The 11,536-nt window shown below is 37.8% G+C and overlaps 1 protein-coding gene across 1 annotated transcript in view; it reads right to left on the bottom strand.

The window, feature by feature from the left end:
• The window catches only part of kremen1 (kringle containing transmembrane protein 1), a 96,192-nt gene that overhangs the window by 41,877 nt on the left and 42,779 nt on the right, over window positions 1–11,536 (bottom strand). Inside the window, exon 3 of the mRNA XM_037680874.1 lies at window positions 7,189–7,280. Within this exon, the coding sequence (XP_037536802.1) occupies window positions 7,189–7,280 (92 nt within the window). The remainder of the gene's footprint in view (window positions 1–7,188; window positions 7,281–11,536) is intronic.

Below are 11,536 nucleotides of genomic sequence, written 5' to 3'. Positions count from 1 at the left end.
AGGCTAACAGCTAAAAACTGAAAAAACTATGGATGAAGTAAAAAAAACATGTAACTAAAAGATAAAATTAATAAAATACTAGGTAAAAGCTAAAATTAGCAAAACTGTAGCTACAAGCTAAAATTAACATAACCGTAGCTACAAGCTAAAACTAGCAAAATCATAGCAACAAGCCAAAATGTATAAAACATTAGCTTAAAGCTAAATGGAACAAGGCCATAGCTAAAACTAAACAAAGAGGAAAATAAGACAAAATATAGTCAATATGCTCAAATAGATTTCAGAGAACTATTGTTTGTACTTGATGGAATTAAACGGTTTTCAATGTATATCAATAAAAACTGTTTTAAAATAAAGCTAAATAATTTGATATCAATTTTCTAAAAGACCGTTTCCAACTGAGCCAAACGTTTTAACAGATAAATGATTAAAATGACATGAAGTCAGCGGGAATAGTTTGATTGCAAAAAATTAAAAAAGTTATAAACAAAAATAGAAACAACGGCCTGAATGCTGGGAATCGTGCAGTTCTTTGCCTTGAGACAGAATCCGCCCTCAACTTCTCGATCTTTGTACCGAGCGCAGTTTATGAGATGAGAAAGTCTCAGAGACGACGCTCTGAACATGTTTGAAAAGGTTTTCACTGGAGCAACTTGGCTCGGTTACGCAAGAACTGCACTTGAAAAAAAAAAAAAAAAACAATAACAAGGATACGCTTCGCGGTGCGTTCAGAGGTCTGGACCTCAAATCTGCAGGACATCACTCAGCGTGGCAACGTTCATCTGTGAAGCAGACGAAGCGCAGTAATCACAGCCTTTTTGAAATGTTTAGTTTCAGCGCATGATAACTGCTGCAGTGAGGGATTACATGGATCAACACATGTAGCAACCAACGCTGTAATCCTCACTGCGTGTGTTTCTGGCTGCATGTGGCCTCCACATGTCGCTCTCGCAAGGGTGGCACGACCCTCGGTGACAGAGGACTGAAAACGAGCTGCTGGCAGGCGGCGCAGGTGCCTCAGCGGGCGGCGAACCATCTACCAACCACACAACACCAAACACAAGCAAAAAAGTAGATGAAACCGAGGCACAGACGAAACAAAAGCCAGACGAAATGACAACAAGAACCACCGTTGCCGTTCCTCTGGCACACAGCCGTATTTTTCCGGCTACACTTGCCAGCCGCAGACTGAGAACAGCAGCGCTGAAGAGCGCATCGGCGTTCTCTCACTTGGCAGCCGAGGCTCTTAAATTAAGCAGATTGGGAACAGGCAGAGCCAGAAGGTGAGGCACCACGTGGCAATTGTGGTTTCACAATAGAAGCGACGGAGCAGCCGTGTCTGGAAGCTCCCTGCAGGGATGAACATCTCCCAGTGAATGAGAGCGTTTCAATGGTACTGGGTGCTTCGCTCACAGCAGACCTCGTCTCGTTTTTTTTTGTTCTTAACCGAGAGGAGTCTAAGATTTAGGGCCTGCAGAGAAAATGGGAAAACAACACCACACTTTACTTGATATGGACAAAGCTCTTTCTCGTAAGAGGTGGTGCACATGTCACGAGGATGAGTTGCGTTCTTCACAGGCTGGACTGTAAACAAAACACTACATGCTGAGCCCATTGGAAACAAGAGGCCTTGCATTTGTTCATAAAAGTTGGCCTCATTTCGCCGAAGATAAGAAACCCTAAAGATGTTTACTGCTCTTCTCTTTCCAACTAAACCCCCACGGTTCTGTGTATTATCCTCGACACTCGGAGATAAACGCACAGTGTTCGAACACAGGCCCCTGACAATCCCAGCGTGATGCACACAAGCTCCTACAGACAAAAACACGTGAAATGTGATCTGGATAAATACATCCTGCAGACACACACGGGCCACGCAGCCAACAGGAGTTATTACATGCTAATGGGTCCAGGACCATTGAAACTGCAGACGTCAGTCAGGTATGCAGCTCACAGGATAATGGGAGAGCTGGAGGGGTCAAACAGCTCGAGTCCCACTTAGACCATTTACAGAGTTTCAGTTTTGCCAATTGACAGTTTGATTAGTAACGTCCAACAGTTACCTTCAGTTCAAACATGTCACACACACGTTTATTACCTTTGGTTTGTTTTATTCTAAAGAAAGAAACGTTTGGACTCCTGCTAATAATAGTAAATTTCATTGATTTACTAAAACCCGTTATCCAACCACAACATTTTAATCATCTTTAGTCGTTTTAAACGGCTTATTTAAGAGACACTGATGTTTTCTTTTCGTTAATAAATTCCTTTAAAAATGTGTTTTGTAATCCAACTACTGCGTGAGACCTTGTGTGATGTTAGCCTCTCTTTCATGACTTGTGAGTTTGTAAGTTTGACAATTTAGAAAACATTTGCCATAATTTATCATTTTTTCCTCATTGAAATGCATTAAAACTCTTAAATTTATACAAAATCATTTTCTTTTCAATTTTATTCAGCATAGTAGCTCTATTTTTTGTAATTTTTTAGCTACATTTAGGTTTTAGCTACCATTCTGTTGCTTTTAGGTTTTAGCTAACATTTAGCCTTTTTCAGCTTCTAGCTAAATTTTAGCTTTTTTAGCGTTTAGCTAACTTTTAGCATTTTTAGCTTCTAGTTAAAGCATTTTTTAGCTTCTAGCTAATTTTGTTGCCTTTTTAGCTTCTAGCTAACTTCTAGCTTCTAGTTAAATTTGAGTTATTTTGGCTTCTAGCTAACTTTTAGCTTTTTAGCTTCTAATTAAATGTTATTTATTTTAGCTTCTAGCTAACTTTTAGCTTTTTTTAGCTTCTAGCTAACTTTTAGCTTTTTAAGCTTCTAGCTAACTTTTAGCTTTTTAAGCTTCTAGCTAGTTTTTAGCTTTTTTAGCTTCTAGCCAACTTTTAGCTTTTGTACAACCTTTTGTTCCTTTTAGCTAGCCTTATGCTACATTTTGCTTTTGGCCAAACTTTCACTACATTTAACATCTAACTGGACATTTGCTACTTTAAGCTTTTAGCTAGCATTTTGTTTTTGATAGATTCTAGCAAGCCTCGATACTTTTAGCTAACATTTGTTACATAAGCTCTTAGCATATTGCTATTTCATGCATTTAGCTAGTATTTTGCTTCTTTTAATATAGAATGTTTTAGATTTTAGCTAGTTTTCTGCTTTATTTAGCCTTAACAACTCTGTTTTAGCTTCCAGTTCCTATTATTTATTTATTTTTGTTGTAATTCTTCACTACCAAAAGGCGAAAGGAATGCAGTGCTGTTTTGTGTGTGTGTGCGTGCGCATGTATGTTTGTGTGTCTTAACTAGTCACATTTAGCAAACACAAAAAATGTAATAACTTGAGCGTTCTAACAGCTGTTGAGTTAAATTTGGAGTGTTAGATTATGTGATGAGGATGACTCTCGGCTACTGAGTGCCAACAAATCGCACAAGAGTTTTATTTTAAACTTTTTTGTGCAAGGCAGCGGGCGCTATGCATTCCGTTAAGTTATGCTAATTAATATTTATTCATTTTTCATCTCTATGACATCTTGTATCTGTTTAAAAAACCCTCTTTCTACATTCTACCTGCCTGCTCGCCACGTTTGAGTCATTATTTTGCTACAAGCAAAGTATTCACAGATAAAATCTGCACATCCATCATCTATGATCACTTTTCTTTTATTTGGACATAAACAGGCTGGAGGCAATGTGGAACAAGGTCAATGGCTCAGGCAACTGTAGCTGGTTCACTTTTATATTTACACACATTTCAGAGTTGCCAATCAACCCAGCCCATGCGTCTTTAGGTGCCATCGAGAAGCCAAAGAACCCTTAACGTACACAAGTTACTGGAGAAGGTCAGACTGTGCAGACACTATGAATGTCACCAAGATGTCTCTTATTCTGATGCTGCATGCTCTGTATTTATTTGCAGTTATCACGAGTTTTTGTAACCTGAAGACACTTGGAGTCCAACTATTGTTCAGCTGCCAATAACAGCAGCTTTACTCGTATATGTATCTTCATTCTTAATAAAGTTCTCCTAAAACTACAATTATCTATGCAGAGTAAGTTTGTCGGTTTCTGCAGAAAAATATCTCATGACTGACTGGACCCATTTCAGTGAAACTCTCGGAAAGCAAACCCTTGTGTTGACATCAGCCGAATACCAGTTAGAGTCAACCTGATTCAAGATGGCCGCCACAGTCAATTTACCTCAAGTACACAAAAATGGACATAAGTCAATCAGTTGGTTGTGACTGAGCGACGTCGCCGGCACAGTTTGAATGCAACACCTTTACTTAAAAACTTGGCATTAATTATTAGAGTCAACCCTGTTCATCCATCCATCCATCCGTCCATCCGTCCATCCATTATCTTTACCCGCTTCATCCTTTCTGGGTTGTGAGGATCGCTGGTCCAGCAATCACTGTGTGAGGGGCGGGGGACACCCTGGACAGGTCTCCAGTCCATCACAGGGACACAAAGACAAATGAGACAAACAACCATTCACTCTCTCACTCACACCTGGAGACAATTTAGAGTTACCAATCAGTCTAACATGCATGTTTTTGGTCTGTGGGAGGAAACTGGAGCACCCGGAGAAAACCCACGCATGCACGGAGAGAACATGCAAACTCCACCCTGAAAAGCCCCCCGGCCAGGATTTGAACCCTGTTTGTCTGTTAGCAAAATATCTGGTACCACTTTACAATAAGGCTCCCCTTCTAGACTAATAATAGTTGTATGTTATTAATTCCTCTATGAATGCTTTATAAATTATTAATAATAGTTTATTATGCATTAATTAAGGCTGACGGAGAGACAAAACTGAGCAGTTTCTTGCCAAATAGAGACAAATCTGTCACGTATATATTTCATCTAGTGTTGTTATATTAAACATTTCAGACCAAGTAAGCACAATAAGCATTTGTAAACCTGGACAGAAACTGTCCAGATGACCTGACTGAAAATTGTTGGACTGTATACCTGGATTATTGAACATGGACTTAGTTGGTTTGGAACCAGTTTGACATGACTGTCGACGAGGGAGAGGGCCGGCACCGGAGGAGGGGGCGTGCCAAAGACACCATCTTAGCACCAACATAACTGGTTTGTTCCACTTTGGAGTAAGCTGTTGGGGGAAGAATCAGTTTTGTGTTGTGTGTTTCCTTGACTGATGAAGCCTTCTGGATGGAAGGTGAAACGTTTCAGCACAAAAAAAGAAATTGTCCAGATGACCTGACTGAAAATTGTTGGATTGTATATCTGGATTCTTGAGCATGGACTTTGTTTGCATTTATAAACCTACTTTTTAGCGTATAGTATTGTACTTTATCACTGCATTATAAGTATCTACAACTAATACTATATCCTAAAAAAAAAAAAAAAGGTTTACAAATGCTTATTGTGCTTACAAAGTAGTAACTTAGTCTGAAATGTTTAATATAACAACTCAGATGAAATATGTAGGTGAACAGATTTGGCAAGAAACTTTTGTCTCTTTCTCACCCTTAATTAATGCATAATAAGCAGTTATTAATGATTTACAAATGTTTATAGAGGAAATAATAATGTTAGCCATCTATAAGGGGAGTCTTGTAAAGTGGTACCAAATATCTCATAAACCACAGAACAAATTTTAATGAAACGCCCTGAAAACAAACGTTTGCTGTACATCGACAACAGATTAACTCTGTTCAAGATGGCTGCCACAGCTAATGAGCTTTAGCCAGAGCAAAAAGTGACATATTTGCGTCATTTCTACAAATATTGAGCTAAAACTTGGTGTGGTAGTGGCTGATAGTCATTCACAACACATACTCCAACGCTAACCGTTCATTCTGGACAATTACTGTCTGAAACTGTGCATATAGCTATTTTCAAAATGTGACCAGAACTGTTATAACTTAAAAATCAGCATAAGAAAATCTGTCTAAAACTGAAAGGTGGCATGCGATATGCATTTCTTTAAGAAAGGCTAGACATTTGATTATTTTAAATATTTAAGCCAGACTTGAAATTTAGTGACACAAACATTTCTGTTGTGAAGTTCAGTACTTTGCTTTTCTTAGCATGACTTATTAAAAATATAAAGTTATGTAAACCTTGTAAGAAGACGGAAAGACTCGGGCGTAAAATCTAAACTCGGAGGTATAAAAGGACCAAGCGGCAGAGGCTGATTACATAAAAAATAAAACGGAATGCAATTCATAACTAAAAAGACAAAAAAGAAATGTTTACTTTAGATAAACAGAATAATCCAAAAGATTCTTGTAGTTACAAAAAGAAAGCAGTAAAACCCTCTGACCTCGCCAGCTTTGGAGGGTTTTTTATAAAAAGTGAAGAATAAACTGTTGAAATAGCCTGAAGTAAAAAGTAAGCAACATCGGCAGAAGTGACACTTTGGGTACACAAACGCAGCAGATGACTAAATTCAAACCTGCTCCGCAAGAATTTTGATCTTTGGCACTGAGAACACAAGCCGGTGATCCGCCCAAGTCGCTTTTCAACAGGAGCGATTAAAAAGGTGGAGAGAATGAAGGTAATGGTATTAAAAACTGGCGGCGCTTTGTGCGTTCGCCAAACTGGTAAAAAGCCGCACAAAACCACAAAATCTCCAAGTGTAACCAGTCAATCAAACAAACTGATGCAGGAATTACTGGACAGGGAAGCTCACACACGCACACACACACAGACACACACAGACACGGGAAGAAAACATTTCTCCACAAAGTGACAGATGCACAAAATCACTTGCATCAAGAAGCGAGTCAAAACAAGCTACAAAGCCAAAGGGGAATCCTATCAACACACACACACACACACACACACACACACACACACAGGTCAGGGAGTTCACGCTCTTTAGATCAGTGCAGTTAGCTGGACATCCTTCTCGAGTCCTTCGTCCGACTTTCTTGGTTGTCTTAACGAATAAAAAAAAAAAGTTCTAGCTTCACACCATGACTGACGGCTCGCATTAAAGTAAAAACAGGCCCGGACATGGCAGGGGGAGGGGTGACGAGAGGCAATTAGAGACATTTTTTGGATGATAATAGCTGTGTACAAGCATCTCAGCTCGTGAAGCTATTCAAAGCAAGTGGGAAGATGAGAGTAGCAATAAAAAATGGTTTGGCTGGTCTGCAAGCTCACAGTATGCTCCTGAGGGCACGGTGGGAAAGTGCAGAGGAGTAAGGAGTGGCAGTCTTACTCTGGCATGTAGGGATGTCGCAGTATTTCCAGTAGACCCCGTCTTCATGATCAGGGATGTAGCACCACGGCTGGACGTCCCCATCAGGATTCCTGCAAAACAAAGTGCCTGATTAGTTGAACAGTCACCATTACAATAAAATGTATATCCTGAGATGAATCAAACGGTTCAGTTTGAATTGACTTCAGCAGTTTTCAACGATAAATGACATTCAGTTCTGAAATGTGGGTACGCATTCAATGTAAACAACCTGCTTAGTCACATGACGGACACAGCAGGTAGACTGCAGTGTACGTAAACGGATGAGCTGAAATCGAACATGTGTAGACTCTAATAGAAGATGTTTATCTGCTGCTAAACATGAGAGCAAACAAAAAGAGTAAGACAACTGTCAGGAGTAAATATTAGATCAAGCAGGGCGGTGGAGCATCATAAAAAACAGCTCTGCATTTAAAGGTGAAGCTTTTGTGAAACATCTGCTAAATCGGTAAGTTTGACCCATTTTCCATCATTTTGGCTCTTTCGTATGGAGTGCCGTTTATAAAGTTACACAGACAAAAATTAACAGCAAAATTTAGGTTTTTTAGTTTTTCATAAGAAAAAATAGTTGTTTTTTTTCCAAAGTCATATTTTCACCATGTTATTCATGCATTTACAAATGTCATAGTTCTAAACTGAATATTTAATTTACAAGCTAAATATTTAGTAAAACAAAATACTTAATTTGCTAGTTAAATATTTAGTTAGCAAGCTAAATATTTAGCTCCACAATAAATATGTAGTTTACAAACTAAATGTTTGTTCAAGCTAAATGTTTAGTTTACTAAATATTCAACTTGCAAGTTAACTATTTAGCTAGCAAGCTAAATATTTAGCTCGCAAGTTAAATATTTATATCTGACTTAAACATTTAATTCACAAATTAAATATTTATTTTGGAAATTAAATGTTTAGTTTGGAAAATAAATATTTAGGTCCGAGCTAAATATTTAGTTAAATTAAATACTTAGTTTAGGAATTAAATGTTTAGCTTAGAAATTAAATGTTTATTTTGAAAATTAAATATTTAACTTGGACAATTAAATATTTAGTTTGGAAATTAAATGTTTAGTTTTGAAAATAAATAGTTAGCTTGGAAATTAAACATTTATATTGGACATAAACATTTAGTTTATAAACTAAATATTTTGTGTGTAGCTAAATATTTAGTTTACTAACTATATATTTAACTTGCAAGTTAAGCATTTAGTTTGTAAACTAAATATTTAGTGTGGAGCTAAATATTTAGTTCACTAACTAAATATTTAACTTGCAAGTTAAATATTTTGTTTGTAAATTAAACATTTATCTTGGACATAAACATTTAGTTAGTAAACTTAATATTTACTGTATTTACTGTGGAGCTAAATATTTAGTTTACTAACTAGATATTTAACTTGCATGTAAAGTATTTAGTTTCTAAACTAAATATGTAGTGTGGAGCTAAATATTTAGCTTTCTAACTTGCAAGTAATTAGTTTGTAAACTAAATATTTAGCTTGTAAATTAAGTATTTAGTTAGTGAACTGACATTTATAAATGTATGAATAACATGACTTTGGAAAAGAAAAAATCTTATGAAAGGCTAAATAACCAAAAATCCTGCTGTTAATTTTTGACTGTGTAACTTTACAAGTGGCACCTCATATTTTTGTAGGTAAATATGAAACACGTACATGACTTCAACTCACAAGGTTTGTTTACAAAATGTTAATTTTAAGGATACATCGATGTGAGAACAATAATGCGCAGATTAAGTTTCTTATTTACAGTAATACTTTTTTTTTTTTTGGCCTGGTCTTCATGACTTTGCAATGAGTACCTTGAAGTTTTTACTGTCTGAAATATTATGAGACACTTTTCATTTCTGCTGACTTCATAAACCAAACATCAGCCCAGACTTTATGATCCAGATTAACTGCTAATTAAAATGGGTTTTAACTGCAGCCATTTTCATGGGATAAAGTGTGTCCTGAAGGTTTCGGTGCAGAACAAAGTATGTGCTGTTTTCTAGTAGATGTGATGCAGATTTTTTTTATTTATTTGAACAGATAAGTGGTAAAATATTGAGGCAAAAACATCATACTGACCTGGAAACACTTCTGCAGAGAGTTTAATAAGCATCAATGTCTAAGGGAGGCTTGTCAATCATTTTGATTAGCAGCCTTGTTAGCTTAGCCTATTTCTCTGCACTCTGAAGGCTTAACATGCCAGTCAAGGGCCAAACCAAAAAGTCTGCTGGAGGTCAATGGGAGGGCTCTTTGTTCTGGGCCAGACAGACACAGACCTAAAAAAAAAGTACAAGTGATGGGGCCTTGCTTTTGTCTGAGGCCGCAGCCTCTTTTGAACCTCATCAAGGCACTTTTAACCCATCGGAATAAGCTGAAAGGCCCCTCGGTGCTTTCCCTTTTCAGTTTCACTTACAAAAGCAATGAGAAGCGGGACAGGAGACAGAAATATCTAAAAGCTTTGTGCGGGCTCAACATCTCCAGGGAAATCATTCAGCTTTGCAAGTCAGGACCCTCGTGGAAACTTCTAAATTGTGGGGAATTAGGTAAACGCAGGCGCAGCGAGCAATGGAAGCTCAAACTAATGCTGTTTCAGCTCTTTAGGCTCTATTTCAGGATTCACCGGGAGCTGTAAAAACACACTGTTGCTTGACTAAAAAAGGCCTATAAAGTGACATCCTTTTTTTTTTTTTTTAACCCCGACTAGGATTCCCAGAAACCTTTTTTGTCTTTTGACACATCTCATTGTAGCATCTTGAAAAAGCCCCGCAGCGAAGTCCATATCCTGTTTCGCTTTTTGTTTGCGACGATGTGAAGGGCGTTTCTTTTCTTCTCCGATAAAAAAAAAAAAAAAAAACACACTATCCAGAGTATCCTTTCTTTTCAGGCTCGGAAAGAAGAACTGACAAAGATATCATTGTTAAATGTGTAGATGAATCTGATTAAGCCTTCTACTCTCAACATATATGCCCTCGTTAAGGACTATCGACAATGGAAAAATGTAAAGAAAGTTACATCTCTCAACGGCGAATCTTTAAATGTTCCCAGCTCCATATCACGAGCCTACATCTATTTGTTGCTCCACCCAGATTGGAAGAAGACGCCCGTTTGTTTGGCCTGAAGCTGCCGTTTAAATGGCAAAAACTGCACCAAATCATCACAACACTGGCCCATTTCATTTTATTGTCTGTCAACACATTAATAAAAATCACAAAAACCTGTTTAATTGCCACTCGTGTAATTTATTGCACTTCCTTAATCAACCCCCGAGGAGGCAGACATAAACTACAACCATTAACAATAAATCACTCCCTCAGGAGACCACCTATCTCCTGCCTGGCCCATTCAAATGTTTCGTGTGAATGCTGACTCAACATTGATGCCATTCCGTTTTTTTTTTCTTGTTTTTTAAGTTTTCCGTACATTTTTTGCAATCCACAACTGCGTACTATTTGCTATTTTAGCCATTCATTCGTATATCCAAATGCTAGCTAGCAATTTGCCAATACTGACGTCCACCTAGATTTTGCTTGTTTGAGCTTTTAGCTAGTATTGTGTTACTTTAACCTAATATTTTGTTTTTAATTGCTTTTAGGTTGTGTTTTTACTTTTAGCTAACCATTTGCAACTTTTAACTTTAACCTTTTGCTACCTTGTTCTAGCTACAGTTTTACTCCTTTTAGCCATACCTTTGCTACATTCAGCTTCAACCGTAGACGTCGCAACAATTATTATTATTATTATTATTATTAGAAGAAGACATGTCTCCCTCACATTGACAAAATGCTCATTTTGAGACACCCCCCCCCCCCCACCACCACCACCACCAGCAGCAGCACCACACACACACATTTACCATGAAATATTAGTTCATCCAGCACTGTTTCTATTTCTTTTTGAACAAATCCATTCCACTTGAATAAACCACTAAAAATCTACACCGTGTTTTCCTGGTTACCTACAACAACTCACCACACCGCATGCAGGGATTCTCCTTGGTCACTTTCCTTGTCAGGACGCACACCTCTGTGTTGCGTGCTAGCTTAGCGCTACATTAATACCGGCGGTTGTTGACCAGGGTGGGGTTTAGAATGCATGAGAGAAGTGGAGTGTGCTCTATTCACACAAGGAGAGCTGTTGGTCAGGCTACTTCTTGTTTCTCTCTAAAATAGTTATTGAATCAAGTGTTTACCGATGTAGATAAACATAGATGTTTAACAACCTGTTAAAATACACCACAGTGCAAGAAATGGCATCTACCTTATTCAGAATTTCTTGGTGGAGGGCCCCATGACCCCCCC

This window comes from Nematolebias whitei, chromosome 8, assembly GCF_014905685.2.
Source record: "Nematolebias whitei isolate Nwh7 chromosome 8, NemWhi1, whole genome shotgun sequence".
NCBI lineage: Eukaryota > Metazoa > Chordata > Actinopteri > Cyprinodontiformes > Rivulidae > Nematolebias > Nematolebias whitei.
Note: the sequence above shows the minus strand (reverse complement) of the source record. Positions and strands in the feature narration are given on the sequence as shown.